We start from the raw sequence: 21,649 nt of genomic DNA, 5'->3' as shown, positions 1-21,649 counted from the left end.
TAAATTTTTCAAATAAATAAGTGTTTTTAAAATTGAACGAACGTTAAATTCGAACGCGTTCGTCAAAAAAAAAGAACGCCTTTCATCATTTTTTTCAAATAAAACGAACTTCGTTCACGAATGCGTTTAAAATGAATGCGTTCGTTTACAATACTATTTTAATCGGACTATAAATAAACAAGATGTCTTTCCGCACAAATCCTGAAATCTATACTAATTTTGATTTTATCATCACTAAGAATATTTATAATATTCAAGGATTTATATTTAAATAAATTGAAAATATTGAAAAATCTCATTTAAGTTATTAATATTTGTGTTTACAGCTATACAAATATCTTTATATATGATTTAAAATAAAAAATCTATTAAACCCGAATTCAAAAAAATTTCCGGGTTCGGTTCGAATTTTTAGAAATTTTTTAAAAGGTTTCAGGTTCGGAATTTTTTTCAAAAGCACGAGTTCGAAACCCTGATTCTATATATTATAAAAATTGGTAATACACTAAAGTGGAAATTAAAATACAAAATATTTTATGAACGCGTTCCAAAACAAAACATATTTTGGCTGGAACAGAAAAGCATAAATGACCTTTAGGCCTTTGATTATTATACAGACATATCCATGATTTTCGTAAAGAGGGGGGGGGAATGAATTTATTTCCAAGTAGTCTAAAATGATGATGGGTAAAACGTTTTCGGTAAATCGTTGTTTGTATTCGTGGTCAGAGTAGGCGAGCATTTTTTATGAATAAGCATTTTAACACTATCTGAGGATGAACTCAATTTAGATAAGAAAAAAAATCCTTCTTAAAATATCTGTAATTTTGTATATTAATTAATACAAACCCCATGCTATTCTAGACATTATTAGAACCCTTAAGTCGCCTTGAAGATGATGCCAAGTCTTAAAATTTTAAAATATTTTGAACTAGTTTTAATTTCTTTTAAATAACATAGAAAATGATGTTTTTTCTTGATTTATAAAAATAAAATAATAATTTACCTGTACGATTAGTAATTTTTAATCATAAATTTTGGAAAAAATTGAATTGGCTATTGAGCTCTATTCTTACGAAATTGTCGAAATGTATTATGGGATATTAATAGCAAAATTATCTTTCACTAGATTCCATTATAATATTTTGAATTTTTTTTTTAAAGTTTCAATAAATTAACAATCAAAAAAAATATAGTTATAAAATATTCGGTATCACAATTGATTTTGATGACAGTAAAATTGAACGTTACCACCAACTGATCGTTTTTAAAAAAGAAACGCTACGGATAATCATTTGTTTTCAGTAGTCTCAAATACTATATTTCTACAGTTTCATAAATTTTTATTGGTAGTAAATAGCAATTCATCTTTATAAATACTAGCAATTTTTTTTATTTAGCATTACATCTCAAGAAATGAGTTTAATTTAAAAAATTTAGTTTAGGAACCTAATATTCCAAATAAAATCGCTTATTTTTACAATTAATTATCCACTATAGTAATAATTATCCACTATAGTAATAAATTAATTATCGTTAAAATCAGAGCCAACGAAAGCGATACTTAGTATCGCCACGATCTTTATGGTATCAGGCACTTTCAATTTTAACCAACACCCCCAAAATGATAATTAACTATCAATTTTTTTTAGCTTACACGACAGGAATTTTTTTTAAAAAAATACCTACAAACTCTTAAAAGGATATAAAGAAAGGTCCTATTAATTCTTTTTTGTTTTCATATTTCTTTTTATAAATTAAAAATAATTTTTCTAATATCTACAATATATTTTTTACGTGCTGATTAATCGTTAAAAAAAGTGGCATCGATGCATCTGCTTAATGCATCCATGAGAGACATGAGATTCTTAAACGTACTAAAACCCGTTTTAATATTTTTTCCAAATATCATTTTATTAGTTATATAATTTATATTATAATCAATATGGGAAATTTATAAATAAAATAATATTAATAAAAAATATATATGTTTATTTATAAAAAAAATGGTGTTTTTCTTCAAAAATTATTGTTGATTAGTTAATAAAATGAATATAAAAAAGAAGGATGGGGGAAGAGGAAGTCTAAAACAAATATACTAAATATGATATGAAAAAATAAATATTAGTTTATACTAATTTAATATAAAAAAATATTGATCAAGAATTTTTCAAGACAACAAGATGCAAAAAATAATAATTTCGTTTAAAAAAAATTAATTTAAAAGTTGTAAACTAATTTTTGCACATACATTTAAGCATATCATATTTATTGTAAGCGGGAGGAATGAAAAAATAGTCAGAATAAAACCAAGTTTTCTTTGATAAATTAATGTTTAATATAATGGTAGTTTTTATGAGTATATTAATATTATATATAACTTTAGCCCTTAATATCCATTTTAAAAAACAGGGTAAAGCGGGGGGGGGGCAGGCAAATAAGGATATATACTTAATATTTTATTGTGATTTTTTAATTAGTAAAAAAAATTAAAAATGAATTGGATAATATAAACAATTTTAATATAAAGAATATTTCAAATTATATATATGGAATTAATATTCGTAATTTTTACTACATTTTTTAGAAATTTAATTATATATATATATAAGTTTCATAATTAAATCAGCATAAGGGGCTACATACTAATAAAATAATATATGTAGAGTAAAAATTGGGATTTTTGCGAATGAAGAAAAATGATAAAACAAATAAAATGTTTCTCAATTCTAAGTATTTAAAGGAAGGAAAAAAGATTTACAAAAATGGACTAAAGAATAACAAAAAAATTTTAAAAGGGTAATTTGCACGTGTTTATAAATATTTTTAAAGCATCGGGGAGAAAGGAAGAATAAAATAATAAATACCTTTGTGTTTAATCTCATAAAGGTACTCCTTAAAAGTAAAAAAATATAATAAGGGAGTGTGATATATGCTGATGAAATATTAAGTTTTCCATTACTTCGCCGAAATACACGTTGCATGGTAATATGGACAAACTTATTTATTAAGGTCTTTGGTAATTAATAATTTTGTTTTTTTGTGTTATGATTTGTATTTAAGCAATTTCGATGTTATTGTGTTCCCTCAAATATCAAAAAATCTTTTAAATTATTAAAAGGAAGAGAATTTATTATTATTAATGCATTGTTTGTGTGGGTTTTCACAGATCGATTTAGTTTATTACACAATATTTGAAAAGCAAATCATACAATCATTTCTCCCAAAACTGGGATTTTAAAAAGACAAAATAGGCTTTTAGTTGATGTAAATTTGCATTCGATTCAAATGAATAATTTTTTAAATATAAATATTTGAGATTTAAGGAGAGAAATTATTAATAAAGTATAAAAAAATTTAATACTATTGTCGGGTTTATGCAAGAGGAAACAAAAAATAGAATTTTAATAATATATTATGACTTTTGAAAAAATAACACTTAAAAGCAAGAATCAATTGTAAAACGAAAAAAAGAAATTTTTTCTTACTTGAAAGCACCTTGAAAAATCAAACTTTAAAATAAATTGGTAATGCAATATTATCGATAAAATGATGAAAAAAAACAAATGATTTTGCATAAAATATAAAGCCAATAGTGTAAATGTATGTTTTGGAAAGGGTTGGGAGGGGTTTGACAATCATCCAATGAGAAATTTAAAGACAATATTTTAGGTCTCAATGAATGAACGACAGGTGTATAAATGAATGAGGATAAATGAATGCATTGAAAAGTGAGAAAAATGGGAATTTTCGTAATACATTCATCCACCTCATATATATTTTGTTTATTTGTGGACTAATGGCTAATAAATCACAGAGGTTTTATTTTCAAACCTTTTGAGGAGAAATGGGACCATTTATGGATAATTAATATAATAAAGATGTAAAATATTGTAATAATGCATTATTAATATTTTTAACGTAATATAACATTGATTTATATAATAGTGTAAATTATTTTTAATTATGAATATTTTTCTTTTTTTTCAATTTTTTTAATGTTTTTTTCAATTTTTTTCTCCCAAGGGATGTATATAAATGATTTTCAAAAAATAATATAATTTATAATAAAAAATATAAATGAAAAGGGAATCCATAACTGTTAAATTATAATTATCACATAAAACATATAAGGTTGTCATATGGGATCTAAGGAGAAAATTCCAAGTGAATAAAAAATGATAATCTCAAAATATCCTATTCCCCACTATATAATACATATATATATAATATACATAGTATATATTAAGTAAATTTACATTAATGTTTTTATCTTCTAATATATCGAATATAAAAAAATTAAATCTAATACAGGTTTAATATATATAGAAGGACAAAAATTAGACCATAAGGTTTTATTATGATTAGAATAAAAATAATAATTATGTGTAATACCTTTTTTAAGAGATAATATTCATTTTATAAAAAAGATCAGTTAAAAGGGCTAAACATTTAAAATTAGCATTATAAATCAAATATAAATATTTTTTATGTTTTTTTCAATATGTATTTTATCTTATTTTTTGGGAAAAAATGAGTTTTTTAAGCGAAATTTTATAAATGCAAATAGTATTTGAGATATATAATATAGCATTCACTGTGAACGGGGGAAAGGGTAAAGAAAAGGGGGAATAATCGGTAAGGGTAAAAGGGTCTCAGAGTAACAGATTGAGCAAACGACTTCTTTATAAATGAAAAAAACAGGGAGGATATATTATATAAAATAATAATAAATTATATTCGATAGTTTGGAAATATTATTATTTTATACATAAAAATAATAAGATGAAAATAATTAATAAATATATTTTATTTTATAAAATTCAAATTTTATAGATCAATTTTTTTGCGGAGATGGTATTTCATTTTTTTAAAAAGAAATTAAAAATAAAACATTTTGGTTTTGTTTCTTTTCCCGTTTTATTTACCTACATATTCTTTTGTTAAACAAAAATATGAATTTAAAAAATATATATATTTTATAAGTAATAATTTTTTTATATGTTTTTCTTTTTGATTGTTTTTTTAAACATTTAATTATCATTATTAAATATATTAAGAATATTTTTAAAAATATAATATATAAATATATATATTGTATTTGAATAGAAAATAAGAAAATGGGGGTGTGTTTGTCTTTTTGGTTGGTTCCAAAAAAAGAAAAATTGCATGTTAATTTGGATTTGAAATTTTATAAATAAAATATTAATAATTAATTATTCAATGAATTTTTTTAAAACAATTATTAAAAGTAGTTGATCGGGTATGAAGGTAGTGGGTAAAGGACTCAATAAATTGAGAATAATCGCATGGAAATGTTTAGGTTATGGTACACTTCCTTCCTAAAGGTTTTTACTTTGTTCATGATAATCATCAAAATCTAAAGGAAAAAATTGGATGTGAGTAGTTGTTTGAAATTTTTAATATAAACCTCTTTTTTGAGATTATATAAAAAAGTTTTTCTCGTGAATCTAAAAAATAAATGATTTTGAAAATTAATTCTTTATTGGATATTATAAAATAAAAGTCGGCAAACCACGACCCAACCCGAAACTAACTACCCGAAAATTGGGTCGTTAAATTGGGATTATTTTTTATTTTGGGGTCGGGAATTTTTCTTCAGGTGCGTCAAGTTGGAAGTATATTTTTGTTACCATTTTGAATATCATCAGTAATATTAATAAATCATGGTTTTTTGTCAACTATTTTACAATTTTGTATTTTAAGATTATTTCTTATATTTAAAAAAAAAGAGTATTTGTTTTTATATTTTAATTTTTGGGAGAGGTGAAAATATATGTTCGGGTTAGGTTGAGAGAATGTGTATCTTCCTATAAGCCAGGTTAAAAAAAGTTGCCTTTTGCAATCTATTAAAAGTATATGGATGCAAAATTGTGATATTTATTAAAGGAGATAGCAATAAGGTTGTCGTTTTGATAATATATATGTAAATAATAAAGCAATTTTTAAAATATCTGTTACCATAATAAAAAATGTTTTTATTGAACCAGGTTCATATCGTTCGTAACCACATTAGCCTTTATGGGAGCGTTCCAAAGGACGAGTGAATCAAAAACCTTGCGGGCCTTATCAGCCTGAAGGTGAGAAGAATAGAGGACAAGCGCTTCACCAGCTACTTTATTAAGATAAAATTTTTTGACAATGCCATGCTGAGAACATAGAGTTTTTAATGTAGTAGCTTCCACCTATATTATTGTTGTATTTTGCAAAAAAAGGTTTAGGAAAATCATTGATATATATATATATATTAAATTTATGATCAAAAGTCTAATCCACATATATTTTAAAAAATATTAGGACTGGTCTTTGCAATCGGGTTTCGGTCCAATTTTATTTGTCAAAAAATTAAATTTTTGCAATAATGATTAGTGTAATGTATTTATTTTCGCATTTAATATTTTTGCTTATAAAATCAAATAAATTGTATCATGTTTAAATTATTTTTTACCAAAATGAAATAAATGAAATTTTTTTTAAAAATGATCATTTCCTTATCCTGACGCCTTAATGTTTAGAATGGGGTATATAATACCCCAGGCGTGTTACTGGTATAGTATAAAAACGGCTAATTAAATCTTCAGTTGCTTATTAAATTTATCATAAAATATATATTTAAATTTTTTTATTTCGTTTCAATAGTTTTTTTAGTATATAAACGTATTTTCTTATTAATTTTATTTAATATGTGGGGAAAAAATTATTTTAATCTTATTTTGAAGAATAAACATTAACATTATGCAATATATTAATTATATTATAAAAAAATTATATATTTAATATTTTTAGTTTATATAGTTGTACAAATTTTATAATTTATAATTATTCTCGTAATTTTTTTAAATCTATTATCTAAGAATAACAAATTAAATAGCTTTGAACATAAATATCTTCAAAAGTATAAAAGTTAAGTGGGTAAAATTTTGCCCAAATATAGATTACAAGAACCTTAGTTTATATACATTAAAATGGGTCGGCCGAGAATCATATTTATATTGATCGATTTGGCTTGGAAATAAAATCCAATAGGATTTAACCCTTTGACGTCTCCCGATTTGTTTTGACATCATATGATATAAATACGATAAAAAATACTTTCGTATTTTATTAAAATTATTAGCTCATGTTTTATTTTTATATTTCCATCCAATCATATTTTCATATTTTTTTCTTTACCATTTTACTGAATTATATGATTTTCAATATAACAAATTCTGTATACAATATTTAATAATGCAATTTTTTTTATTCATTATTAAAGATAAGAGTATTATTTTATGAATAATTAATTTATTAAAAATGAATATGCTCTTTTTTATATCAACTTAAAGTGCATGATGCCAAAATAGTCATTGGGATATTAGAATACCTTTTTTAAACTTTATTTTATTTTATATTTATAATAAGGTTATAATTATATTTCACCATAAAATGTATTCTAAACTAATAAGACCACACTATTTTTGAATTTGACGTTAATAAGACATATTTCCTCTGACTTATATTATAATTTTACATTTATTATATTTTTTAAATGATTCTGTATAATTATAAGAAGAAAAATAATTTAATTCGAAGGAGACATTTCGGAAGTAGACATCGATGAATCAGACAATGAAGAAGATATTGCACACTCTTTACGCTGATTCTCCTTCAACTTCATAAACTCCAACATCTAATAATCTTCAAGTCGAGATAGAAGATCCAGAAAATAATGATAATATTATCATCCAAAATAATATGAAATAGAGAGCTGGTGATATCCATCATTTAAACACAAATTATACTAATGCATTTTTCACTTCAACCAATATATTTACTCCATATCAATACTTTAAATTATTTATTTCAGATAATATACTAAATAATATATGTGAACAAAGTAATTTATACGGTATTGTATATGATTTTAAGATTTATGCGGAAAGCAAACTAATCCAACATCATCAGAATTAGAGATAAGTGGTGATAGAGTCCTCCAATTGGCCAAAAATTTTCCGAAATTTTAAAATCATAAACTCTTTTGCGATAACTACATTTCTTCAATAGCATTGGCTAAAAAAATTTTAAAAATCGGTATATTTGGTAAGGACTATTAAAGTAATCGGATGAATAAAATGCAATAGAGATTTTAAAAAAAGGGTGCGGAAGCTATGTATGTAAAGTTGATAAAAAAAAGGAAATATATTAATTGTCAAATGGTATGACAATAAGTTTGTGCACGTCATCTCATCCTTTATCGGTGGTGTTCATCCGATATAAAATGTAAAAAGATGGTCACTAAGTAGCAAAAATATATTAAAGTGCCAACCAAATATTTTAAAAACATATAATGAAGGTATGGGAGGAGTCGATTTACATGATATTTGTTGAATGCTATAGATATTAATAAAGGTAAAAGGTTCTACCTGAGAATCATTATCTCATTGATAAGTATGTAGTAAATTCATGGATTTTTGTATAGGCGGTAAATATGCCATGAAAAAAAGAATAAATGAAACTTATCAAATTTAAAACACATATTGTCAACGCATTATCGGCAGGCAAAATTAGTAAAAGAAAATCAAAGAGACCTTTGAATGAACAATAATTTTTAAAAAAAGTTCTTCTATAATGGCCCCTATATCTGATATCAGATATGACAACATTGGTCATTGGCCAGATTCCTGCGAAATGAAGCAAAGTGCATGTTATGAATACTCCAGAACAAAATGTGCAAAATATAATATATATTTATGTTTTAATCAATATAGAAATTGTTTTGGTGATTTTTATAATAAATAGATATTTGTATTTTTTTGTATTACAATATGCCTGATGTTGTCAAATTGCATCATGATTTTTTTTTACCTGTGTATTTAAAAATTAAATTTTGAAAACATTTTGGGCATGAAGTAGTGTTGTTAAACGGCTCGTTTTGAGCCTATTATTAAAAACGACTAACTCAATATTTCATTTAGAAAAATATTGCGCAAGCCTGAAGATTTTGCTCATAGAAGGAACAAAGATTTAGACATATATTCTCAAAATCTCGAGGCCTAGGCAATATTTTCCTGGCTAAAATATTAAGTTAGCCGTTTTGAAAAATCGGCTCAAAACGAGCTGATTAACAACACTAGCATGGAGTGTATATATGAATAATTTATAGAAAAAGAATTTTTTTTTAATTATTAAAAAGTTGAGCGTCAAAGGGTTAAAAGTAAATTAACAATAACCAAAGAGATATAAAGGGTAATAAACTCTTCAAATGATATTTTTTGTTGTTATTTTACCTTTCTGAAAAGTGAGGAGAAAATCAAACCCCAATTGATTATAAAATCACTATTGTAAAGCAGTATTCCATAAATGTGGGAATTGAATAAAATCATTTTTAAAAAATGGAGAAATATTTAAATTTTAAAAAACAAATATAGATTGTATAAAAATAACTTGAGAAGTTAGATTTTTAAGAACCAACCATGTTGGCTTATCTCCGAATTGTTGCTTATTGATTCCTTTTAATAAAAAAATACAAAATAATTTATAATTTTGAGTAGGCATTGTATAATTTAAACTGTTTATAGTGAATTTTTCTTCTTCGTATATAATATTAAGCAAGAAAGCTTAAGCTACAATTTCTGTTTAAAAAATTACCCAAATCGTTGACCGAGATAGTGTTGGACCTCCAGCCAATATTGGCGGCAGCACTATTAGCAAACACATTGTTTGAAATATTGGGAAGATTCATCATGTTGTTCATATTCAGGTTCAAAGTATTATTTATGCTAGAGAAATTTTTGTTGCCACCAGTGTTGTTTGGAAATGTTGAATTATTTAGGTTGAAGCTGCTGGCAGAACTGCTAAAATTTTTGGTGGTATTAGATAGGTGCCTTAGTACATATATCAAAAATAAAAATAATCATACTTTTAATCTATGAAAATATTTTATATTGATCTAATTTGCATATTCTTATTGTGTTGTCATTTTGGTGCAGACAATTCAGCGCTGTTATTTTGGCGCGTATCAATTAGGTGCTAGACAATTTGGCAAATAAATGATAAAATAAAACTTAAAGTGGGGAAAATATGCCCTTTTGGGAGCTATAACAAATCGGTATATATATTCCGTATATGTTGATTCGATGACAAATTAATTAAACGCGTAGAGTGGTCAATTGAGCTCATAAGTGCCAAAAAATAAGTAAATCGGAAATTTAATTAAAGATATACAAAATTTATATTTTAAAGAAAATCGGCAATATCCACTGTACCAAGACACATGATAAATTATCGTGCACCTAATTAACGTAATATAATGTTTTCCTCGTTTGCCCATTAATGGAGTATCAAATATATATTCACTATAATTGGTAAATAGAGTATATTTATAAGGACGAAAATATCCCAGGAACCTCAATTATTTTTGGGAAGTTTCAAATTAACAAGAAAAATTTTTAAAACCTAATTGATTGACTTGTGATATTAAAAAGTTACTATAAGATTATATACAGATACAATTTAAGCGAACCAAGAAATCGAAAATAACTTTACTAATATAAAATTAACTGTCCTTCTGAATATCCTGTAAGACATGATTATTTTTATTACATTTCAAATATATATTAAGGTAACAAATATAATCTACATATTAGATAATATACTATGCTAAAAAAATGATTAAATTTATTATATATAAAACATAAAATAAAAATTAGGAAAAATTTCCAAAGAAATAATTTGCTCTATGAAACATCATTAAATATAAGAAACGTAGTTATTTTTATTTATTTATTTAAGAGTCAAAAAGTGAGGTAATGTTAATTTATTTATACTTATTGTTTCCGTTTAGTTTGTAATTTGGATTGATGTAGTTGGAACCTTGATTGTTGTTTAAGTTGATGTTTTGGTTAAGATTTAAGGATTGGTGGTAAGGGAAAAATTGAGGATTAGAACCAGAATCGTAATTAGCTATGTTGGTCACGGATAAAAAAAACATATATTATTGTCGCATAATTAAATAAAATATAAAATAAATAAAAGAGTTTATGAAATGTCTATCAATTATATATTTTAATCAGTTAAAAAAATGAATATTGTAAAATATGAAAATGAATTAATATAATTTGAAATGAATAATGAAAATTTAAAATGATTGACTCTATAAATCATTTAATTTATTCGTGAGGAATGAAGACTTTTAAGGCTGAGAAGATGGAAGCAATTGTTAAAAATTGTCTCAAGAAAGCTGGAAAAGAAAAAAAAGACAATTATATATCTCAACTAGAGCTGTGCCGATATTAAATATCGGATCTGATCAGCACAGCTATTTAGGGTTTTCCAAAATTATCGGATCGGCCCGATACCTGTAAAAACCGATCCGATATTTTTACTTTTCTTTTTTTGTTATTTTATGTTATGTATATTTATTTTACATTAAGATAAGAAATAAAAAAATTAAATGCATAATTCGATTTTTTGCATAAAAAATATTGATTTCTTAATTACATTTGGTTCAAAGGGGGGTGGTGAAAAATCAGTATAAATATCGGATCGGGTTTGAACCAATATCGGATTGGTGAAAATATGAGGATGGATCGTCACAGCCCTAATCTCAACTTTATTAACTTAATTCAAGTAACCGAGAAGGTATTACATCTTCAGAGTTGTTTCTGGGTTGAATAATCAAAGTTCAATTTGATTTAAAACCCAAAAAACTAATGTTAAAACCTCAATGAAGATTAAAAAAACCAAATTTATGATGGGAGAAATAGTTTGAGCCCGTTTATTTGATAAAAAAAAGAGATGTGGGAAAAGTAATAGACCACTTTGGTAAACATTTATATAAGGTATTAATGAGCACCGAAGTTATAATTTGGCTTGGTTAAAAATATATCTTAAATTTTAGTTTAGAGGGGTTGAAAATGAATTATAAATGATTGTCTAAATTAGGAACAACTTAATTTATTTCAGATTTGAACTGGTATATATTTGTCTAAATTAGACAAGTTATGAACGTACTTATATAATATTGGAAATGTACATATAATAATTAAAGATATATAGGAAATCGAGGTTAATTAAGTAATTTTATTTTATAAAATATGGGCAGATGCCATGTAATATTGTTAAAAAAACTTATATTTAGCATAATCATTTTAATTTTCGAAATCGGTGTTTAATTAATTCAGGGGATAGAGAAAAAAACAGGAAAATTATTAATTTAGGTGTTTTATGTTCCAATATATAATTGCCGCATTCGCAAGAAGAAATTAATTTTAAATAAAGTTTACCTTTACACACGAATTACTACTATTAAAAGAAAAATAAATTGAAAGCTTATTCCGAGTAATCAGATTATATACTAATTAGGAATGCTAAGTTTACTAATTACAAATAAAGATTTTTTGTAAACACATATTATGACAATAAAAATTTTTTTTTTATAAATTAAATTAGTTTATATTTTACTACCATGGAAACGAAGCCTTAATTGTCAAACTTTGGTACGCACTATGTTCAGTTGATCCTAATTCCAATTGAGATACAATCTTTTCCGAAAGAAATGACCAATAGGGCAATAAAGAAAAAAATATGCTACAACTGTAAGTCAGAAGACCACATAATGGGACAATTCAAGAAAAAAGAGGACCAACATGCAGATCTCCAATAACAACGACATTGTTAACCATGAATAATAATGATCAGGCCTCCATTAAGTAACCGATATGCAAAGACCCACAAAATTTCAATTGGTATCCAATATGCAGGGACCATCAGGATCTCAAATGAATTATAAAGAAGTCTGTCAGATAAAACCTATAACTGAAGACTGAGGAAAGGTTGTCAGACACTCCAATAGTGAAATCCCACAACAAGTGATGCTTTGCTAATAATATTCGTCCAATAAAGATATCATTCCTGGTATATTTTTAAAATTTTTAGTTATTTCTAAAAATAGATTCATAATATTTTTGTATAATAATAATATAAGCTGGGCATACTTCTGGCCCATAAAGAGATGACATGTCGAACTATCACAAATATTTTTTGTAAAATTTATATTACATTATTGAATTTATGTCAATCAAAGCCTATATATTTTTGATTAGATGGCGTTATAAAAAAATAATAATATTATAATTATTATATTTCGGATGAACTTAGAATAAAAAAAAAATTGCTTACCGAACAAAAAAATACTATATCATAAATTCTATAGATCATGAAGACTAGAGAAACGAAAAAAAACTAAAGCAAATTTATCAGTGAAATGAAATATTAAGGATCAAAGAGCTAAGAAATTGTGACTAATTGAGATTTTGAGGGTCTTTATATATCAGCCACTAATTGAGATTTTGAGGATCTTGGGATATCAGGAGCTATTCCACGCATTAGACGTTTATTTGAGGCCCAGTCGTTAAAAATAATGAACGAATTCAATTTTTAATATATTTAAATTTTGATATTTTTTCTTCTTACATTCGTGGCAACAATATATCGGAATATAAAACACTAAGATTAATAATTTTCCCCCCTTTTTTTATCTATGACCTGATCGGCAACATTACCACTTCAAAAGCCAAATATACAAATTAATTAAACATCGAATCACGTTAAACATAAATTTTACACTATATGTTCTGATAGTGTTTAACAATATTATATGGCATCTGCCCATATTTTATAAAAAATTACTTAATTAACCTTGCTTTTCTAAATATCTTTAATTATTATATCATGTATATTTTCCAGTATTATATATAAGATTATACTAACATAACAGCATAAAAATGAAAGTACGTTCATAACTTGTCTAATTTAGACAAATATATATATACCAGTTCAAATCTGAAATAAATTAAATTATGCCTGACTTAGACAATCATTCATAATTCATTTTCAATCATGCAAAATAAAGTTAAAATAACATATTTTCAATCCTTCAAAACTAAAAGTTAAAATATAATTTTAATCAAGGCAAAACTTTCCCTTGAGTGCATATGATCAATGTATCGAATAATGATAACTCCAGTGTTCAATAAAAACTTATTTGTAAGTGAGCCCACGTGGTCTATTACTTTGACCGGGCCCTTTCTCTTTTCCTTATTATCAAATAAACGGGGCCAAACTATCTATTCCATCATAAATTTGGTTTTTTAATCCTCACTGAGGTTATAACATTCGTTTTTTGGGAGTTTAAAAATCAAATAAAACTTTCGTTCCTTAGACCCAGAAACAACAGTGAAGGTGTGATACCCTCTCGGTTACGCGAATTAAGATAATAAAAGATATATAACTAACATTTTTTTCTTTTTTTATTTAATCCGTTTTTTAAATTTTATATGATCAAATAATATTGGATATTACCTTATAAAAAATTTATATATTAAACTAATGAATGAAATCACTATTTGTTAAATAATATCCAATTACATAATAATCGTAAAAAATTCACCACTGAAAACCAAATTTAAATCAAAATGTACGATTTTATATTTTTAAATTGACTATTTTAAATCTTGATTTATTTGGAAAATAGATTGACATACATCGTATTAAGATAGATAATTCCCATTAAAATATTTGTAATTTGATTTTAATGGAGGTTTTAAAATGCTGAGCCAGAGATGGCAGCCAAAGGAAATGAATGGGGGAAAAATTGGGTTTCGAAAATAGTTTTTGGATCATCTTAATAGGGTAATACAAAAATTATATTATAAATTAAAAAAAAATTAATACCTCCAACGTTCAGGTGATTGAAACCAACTAAAGTAGCATCGAGAGAGGAAGATGCGTTAATGTTATCAATAGTTTCTTGGGTAATGGTGTTGTTAATATTTGCATTATCACCTGTTATGTCTGTGTGGAGATCCTATAAATATGATAATTATAGGAATATTTTTTTTGATATATAACTTTCAAAACTGTTAGAAAGACTACATGTTATTTCTGTTATTTACTGATGAATAACTAAGAAAAATTAAATGTAAAGAGCAACTTTAAAGAAAAAAAGTAGATAAAAATAAGAAACGAATAGTTATAAAGAAAGAAGGGAAGAATAAAAAATAAAAGAAAATAATAATAAAAAATTGAGGAAAAAACATTGAAAATCAAGACAGAAGGGGGGGGTTAAGATATTCAACCTTCATAGCTGTCAAATGGCTGATGGTATTCCTATTATTTGCAGCCAATATACCAGGCGTAATATAAGGGTCATTTTCGATATCCGGTTTAAAACCGGACCAAGGTTTGCCAGGTCGGAACTCGGCTATTTTGAGCACTTCGGCGGCTGAGCTATCAACAAAACCCGTCGAATGTGAGCGAGTTGTTAAAGAAATGGAATCAACTTGTTCATCTTTTTTGTATGTAAAGAATCTTTAATTTATGATAAATCTCGAACTTTTATTTTAAAAATATCGTTATTTCATGAATGCTGTTATTTATTAATTGTCTCTAATACTGTTCATGTTGCGCATAATGTGTTAATTAACTGTAAAGTTCAACAACCAAAAAATTTAACAGTTTATGGTTTTATTAACAAATAATTTCATGCAATTTGATTGAGACTATCTATAAACATGGCATGTCGATACTAATTTAAAATGATAGGAATGACCAATACTTAAAAATGATAATTAACTTTCATATATTTTTAAAAAAAGAGAGAAGTAGGTATTGCTATTAATCTTTTATTTCTTTTAATTTAATTTTATAAATTAATTATAATGATAAATAAATAAATAAAATGATAATATATAAATTATATCTGTTTTTTCCAATTAATATACACTAATATTTTTGGAATCATTGAGTAATGGCTAAAAAAAGGTGGTACTGGTACAACCCGAATCGAAATAATAACTAAATGATGCCAATCTAAAAGCTATACAATCATAGATCAGTTTTTTTAGAACGGTTTATACTTGATTCAATACCTAATATAGAAAATTATCTTTTTTAAAAAAATTATAATGACATTTTTTGTTATTGGTACACTTCAATGGGCGGACATAATACAATGCAAGTTATATGTTATTTTTATATATCCCGATATGGCATTTAAAAATTCTTTTATCAATATCAAAAAAAAATTAAAAATATTTACTTAGTTACAAATAATAAAATTAAAAATTGTTACAAGATTAAATAAGATGTAGAGATGCATCAAAGATCCCCTCTTAATTTAAAATTTTAATTGCTACATCTCATGGATCCTGGCATCGATGGTGGGATATGTTTTACATGTGATGACATAATTTTTTATATTGGAATTTTATATTATATTTATATCAGAGGCCTGCAGAGATCAAGCCCGGTCTAGATTTGACACATTTTCTTTTCTAGCCTGGTTAAAGGCTGCATGGGTTGCCCAAAACCGGACCTGAGTCTCGAGCTTTTGGACATAACATAGGACTCGGGTCAGGACGTAAGAGGTGTCCAAACCCAATAAATAAATATTAAAATACAAATATCTTTTATTTCATAAAAATGTCAATCAGAATAACTGATGGTTAATTTAATTTTTAAATCGGCATAAACCGGATAATTTTGTATAGGCTTAGAATTTTCAAGCATCAGGCTTGTCGGCCAGTTCTGGGCCTGACTTGCAGGTTTCTGATTTATATACATCATACCTTTTGACTTCTGTCCGAGCCTTATATAAAAGTATGATTTATAATTTAAAAATTGGGCACATTTTGTTTATCAAATAAATCTTGAATGATTGACATATAAAAAAATTGGCTTTTTTAGATTACAATTTTATCTATCAAATTGGATTCTATCTTAGGCAAGTAAATTTATAAAATTTCTTTTAAAATAATGCAGTTAAATCCTTACAATATTTACGATCAAAGTTAAAAAGAGATAAGAAAATTTAAATTGACATATTAAATGCAACCAACATAAATTTAGCAAGACTTTACCATCGCCATTATTTTCACCTCCATTGATAACTTTTTCTGGTGGGGAAGGCAATTTCCATTGAGTTAGCCTAGATTTTTGGTGGTAGGTTGGTGATAAGGGGTTCATATTGTTGTTTGAGACTAAGTCTATTATTCATTGATTAAAAGAAATTTGTTAAATTTGTTTTCTTACACAACAAAAATAAGATTAACTATCCTTTTCTTTTATTTTCCTTTAAGAGCCCTCATCTGACATATTTTTCCAGTCTGGCCTAGCCTAAATAAAATTTTCTCTTTATTCCAGTACAAATTTACTGAAGATTCGTCAGCCCAATTTTTAGAAATATATCTTATCTGACTTGGTCAAAGTCCACCATGAAAAAAGATAATAATAAACAAATAAAAAAAGTATCAAGAGAGCAAAAAAAAATAAAAATATATAAAAGAAAACAAAATATAATGCAAAAATACGATTTCTTTTCTTCATAAAAAATTATTATAGGGAAAATGTTTATTTGGCCCAAAGACAGAGATTTTTAAGTGCCTGGTCAAAAATAAAAAACCGGAAAGATTTTTAGGGGTCAAGCCAAAAAATTAAGATCTTGAGTCATTTAAGTCGGGCCATGCTGATAATCTTGTTCAGCCTAAATGTAAAATCAGGCCTGATTGAGTTGATGAGTGTCATTTATGATTAACCTTTTGTGCACTAAAATTTTAAATTGTAATAAAGATATCTTTTTACTCGATACCCTTTGCATATAAAAGTTTACCTAAACTATTATCTTGTCCAATGCCTCCTTCCTTGACAGAGTTTTCGGCATTTTTGGAAACAACGACAGGGGTAGAGGTCACATGCTCATTAACGGCTACTGAAATAGCGTTTTGAAGTTGAGTTATTTGTTGATTGACTTGTTCCAACTTAAGTGACAACTTATATATTTTTTTATGTTTTAAAATTGTCTTTTGAGCATAATATAGATTGTTTAGAAAAATGGGAAGTCAATAATTTTTGGATTACACGTCTTTACCCCTAAAACCAAATAAAAACACTTAGTCTATACTAATTCATAATCCTATAAAAACAAATAAGATAAAAATAGATCAGAATTCCTGATAAAGTGATACCATCAGTTAAAAGCAAAAAATATAACAAATAATCAAGGAAAAATATATGTACTATATCAGCATGCTGTTTAAAGTTCCCATTATTGCTGCTGCCCATAACACCTAGACTTTTAATTTTCCCGGCCAGCATTTTTTGAGAATTCATGATGGACTGTGAATTCTTGTGCAAATTCAGCAACTGTGTTAACATGAGCAAGATATGTGGCGAGAGCTTAAGGTTCAGTATTGCCGGATCTATGAGACCTGAACTTATGGCCATATTGAGTTGATCTAACTGTTGGTTTATCAAATTTTCTCCTCCAAATCCTACACCACCTATATTGGGACTGCTATATAAAAGCATATTTTTTAAATTATGAATAGCTTTAAGAATTTAAATATCTAATCTTATATAGTAAATTACAGATGCATTGATACCAATTTTTTGCTAATAACTATGATATGGAAATTTTTTTGGATAATTCACAAAAAAATTTAATAAAAATATTTTGACTATTAATTTAACCTTTTTTGTTTTGTCAAAAAAGTTTATTTTAATCTATATAACTAAGATATAATATAAATTTTTCAAAAATAGTGGTATCATTTCGATATTACATCCTCCCAGCCATAACAGAAGGCATAGCAATTTTAAAAAAGATTAAATAGAACATTGATAAAGATTCATTTTTTTTAAATTTCGCCGCTTATTTGTTGCCAGATATTCATTTTTTTTAAAAAAAAAATATTACCCTTCGCTAAGACCTCCCTCACTATTTTCTAATAAATTTGATGATTGCAAGTTTTTGGAAGGATAATTAATACTGGTAGTTGAAGAGTTATTGAGACTAGAAATTGTGGTATTATTGAGGTAAAGAGATTGTGTTAAAGAATTGTTTGTCGCACCGGGATACTGTAAATAAAAAATATAATTTTATAAAACTTGCAGGGTTGTATGCCTTTAAATAAAAATCTGTCAGTGCAAAAAATAATAAAAAATAAAGTGGTTGCCTTATGTTAAAATCACTACATTAAATGCCAAATCTTAATAAATCAGTAGATTGAATTAATAAGGTTTGTTATAAATCATATTAAATAAAATTAATAGCTTGAATTGATTTTAAAAAAATATATAATGTAGTAAACTTGTTTATTGGCATTTCTAAGGGCGTTATTAGCATTAAACGAACTAAATTTGTCTTGAGTAAGGTTGGAAGAATTTAGGTTATTATTGCCTTACAGGTAAAAAAAAATAAAATATAATAGATTTAATATAAAAATAAATCCCTTTTCTATTCTATTTTTTCATCACTTAATTACTGTTCTTTGTAAGTAACCCTTTAAACCCCTCTAGAATAGATAATTGATACATGGTTGGATGCATGCATTAATTTTAAAAAACAATTAAATAAAAAATGTAAACCATTAGTGCTATTATGCGATTTAGGGTTTGTGTTTCCAGTAATATTTTTAAGTTTATATTGGTTGAGCATTTTGATGATAGAGGTATTCAAGTTGTTTTGTTCATTATTAATGTTATGGTCATTGGAAGATTTAAGGCTTTCAGTGTAATATTCCTCCAAGAGTCCATTTTGAGTCAATAAATCTTGTTAATTATAAGAAAGATTCAATAATTATAATGCAACACTTTTTGTAAGGAAAAAAATAAATATATGTCCATTTTATCAAATGAATAAAATGGGTATTACAAACATTAAAACATCTCTTAACCTTTGCTATATATCTTTATTTTTTTAAATTTATTGCAAATTTTATAATTATGTTATTTTAAAATCAAGTATATAAACAATAAGTTGTGATAGCTCTCAGAAAATTTAAATATTCCAGTTTTAAAGCAACTAATTATCCCAAATTCGATTGAATCGAAATTAGATGTTACACTTTATAATTCTTTTTAAATTCGCACACCAAAAATTATATGCCAATCATTTATTTTTCTCCTAAAAAAATAAATAGTATTTTTAAAAAACCTAAGGCTTCTTTGGGTAACAGTGAATGAGCCGAAGACATGAAATTATCCATTTCTTCTTTTTGTTGCTTTAATAATATGATATAAATTTAATTAATAAATAAACAATAATTCCCATGTGTCATTCCAAGTCATAACCCCCCTAAGATTTAGGCAAATTTTGTATAAAAGTTAAAGTGAAGCTAAAGCAGTGTTATAAATTAGCATTATAGTTTATATATTTTTGGAAATATCAAGGGTCATGCAAATCGTGAATGAATTAAAATTTTACTAAAAAAGGAAGTATTTATGCAATATTTTAATTTTTATATCTATTCGACCATAATACTCTAAAAAATTCAAATCATCTAACCTTAGATTTTTTTAAAAAATTTTTGTATGTCGATTCTTTACTATTATAAAAAAACATATAAATACATTTTAAATAATAATTGAACAATTAATTTTATATATTTATTGAATAAATAAATATCTCGGGTTTATTTAGTGTTATTATCTATGTTCCCCATAAAAGGGAAATCTCGGCATTTTAATATATTTTTATATAATATTTGCTTAAAAATCTAAGAAACTTATTATTTTAACAAGGATTATAAACTTTCGAATGATGAATCGCCATATTGTAAATAAAATTTTAAAATATTTTGATTTTAGGATCATTATAATTCTGTGGTATTTTTAGTATAACTTTAATACTAAATACCAAAAATGGATAAATAAATCTTATTTTCATATTTTAACCCTTGATATCTTCATAAATATGAGGTCTAGGAATCTAATATTTGAACACTGCTTAGGTACTAGTCATAGTTTATATACAAAATTTCACCCAAATAAAAAGGGGTATGGAGAATCTTGATCGGTTTAACACGAAATGAATGACCTCCTTTCCTTTAATTACATATTTTGTTTCTTCATAACATTTTAGACGAAAATTTTAAACTATGTATAATACAATCATTCTAAAATTTAAAAGCATTCTTAAAATCAAATTCCTTAGAAGTAAGTTATCGTCTTTGCAACGTGAAGACAATTATTTTAATAAAATCTATCCCTTCCTCCTTTCTTCCAATAAAAATATCAAAAAATAATTTAAATATAAATAAATCGTTTTTCTACCATGAATCCCAGAAAGTCTAATTTTTCATTGCTCATACCCCTCTATAACAAAAAATAAAATAATTATTACAAAATTTTAATCACATTTTTTAGTTTAATTAATTTAGCTTCTAAATAAGATCTATATCCTTTTTTAACATAGTGGTTAATAAGGAGGAACTTAATGGAATAAATATAATGAAGACATAGAAATAACAATAAAATTATCTTAAAATATAAAGACCGGTCTAAATATGCTTCCATCTAGTTCGATTTTTGTATTTTAATAAAACTTTGGTAATAAAAGTTAACTTAATTTATTTTCGTTTATATATATAATATTTCAGAGACCTGCAGGCCCGGCCATGAAAATTTTTTTTAAAAATTTATACAACATGAATTATTATATTCGTCAATTAGATGTGGTTATGATTATATATAGTTTTAATATAATGTTGGGTGAATGTTAACTAACACTCATAGTATCTATTACATAATATAATTATAGTTTTTCTGCCATGAAAAAATACGCAAATTATTATATAATATATGTTAT

General features: G+C 25.3%; 1 protein-coding gene across 7 annotated transcripts in view; it reads right to left on the bottom strand.

Annotated features, from left to right (window-relative positions):
* Positions 1-4,177: 4,177 nt before the first annotated feature.
* Positions 4,178-21,649, bottom strand: part of LOC135926494 (GATA zinc finger domain-containing protein 14-like) — a 40,816-nt gene continuing 23,344 nt past the window's right edge. For 2 of the 7 annotated variants that reach the window (XM_065462384.1, XM_065462385.1), the window contains exons 9-23: positions 21,115-21,156; positions 19,997-20,063; positions 19,429-19,611; positions 19,152-19,240; positions 18,758-18,918; positions 18,079-18,355; positions 17,672-17,831; positions 16,923-17,048; positions 15,141-15,352; positions 14,737-14,869; positions 10,830-10,965; positions 9,652-9,887; positions 9,448-9,512; positions 5,983-6,206; positions 5,007-5,471 (exon numbers count right to left, since the gene is read on the bottom strand). In XM_065462384.1, the coding sequence (XP_065318456.1) occupies positions 6,000-6,206; positions 9,448-9,512; positions 9,652-9,887; positions 10,830-10,965; positions 14,737-14,869; positions 15,141-15,352; positions 16,923-17,048; positions 17,672-17,831; positions 18,079-18,355; positions 18,758-18,918; positions 19,152-19,240; positions 19,429-19,611; positions 19,997-20,063; positions 21,115-21,156 (2,094 nt within the window). In that variant the 3' untranslated portion in view covers positions 5,007-5,471; positions 5,983-5,999. Of the gene's footprint in view, positions 4,938-5,006; positions 5,472-5,982; positions 6,207-9,447; positions 9,513-9,651; positions 9,888-10,829; positions 10,966-14,736; positions 14,870-15,140; positions 15,353-16,501; positions 16,652-16,901; positions 17,049-17,671; positions 17,832-18,078; positions 18,356-18,757; positions 18,919-19,151; positions 19,241-19,428; positions 19,612-19,996; positions 20,064-21,114; positions 21,157-21,649 lie in introns of those variants that run through there. The other 5 variants (XR_010571896.1, XM_065462387.1, XM_065462386.1 and 2 more) reach the window with 5 other exon arrangements.

The sequence above is a fragment of the Gordionus sp. m RMFG-2023 genome, chromosome 3 (assembly GCF_954871325.1).
Source record: "Gordionus sp. m RMFG-2023 chromosome 3, tfGorSpeb1-WG-v2, whole genome shotgun sequence".
In the NCBI taxonomy this organism is placed as follows: domain Eukaryota; kingdom Metazoa; phylum Nematomorpha; class Gordioida; order Chordodea; family Parachordodidae; genus Gordionus; species Gordionus sp. m RMFG-2023.
This window is presented reverse-complemented; position numbering and strand designations above follow the sequence as displayed.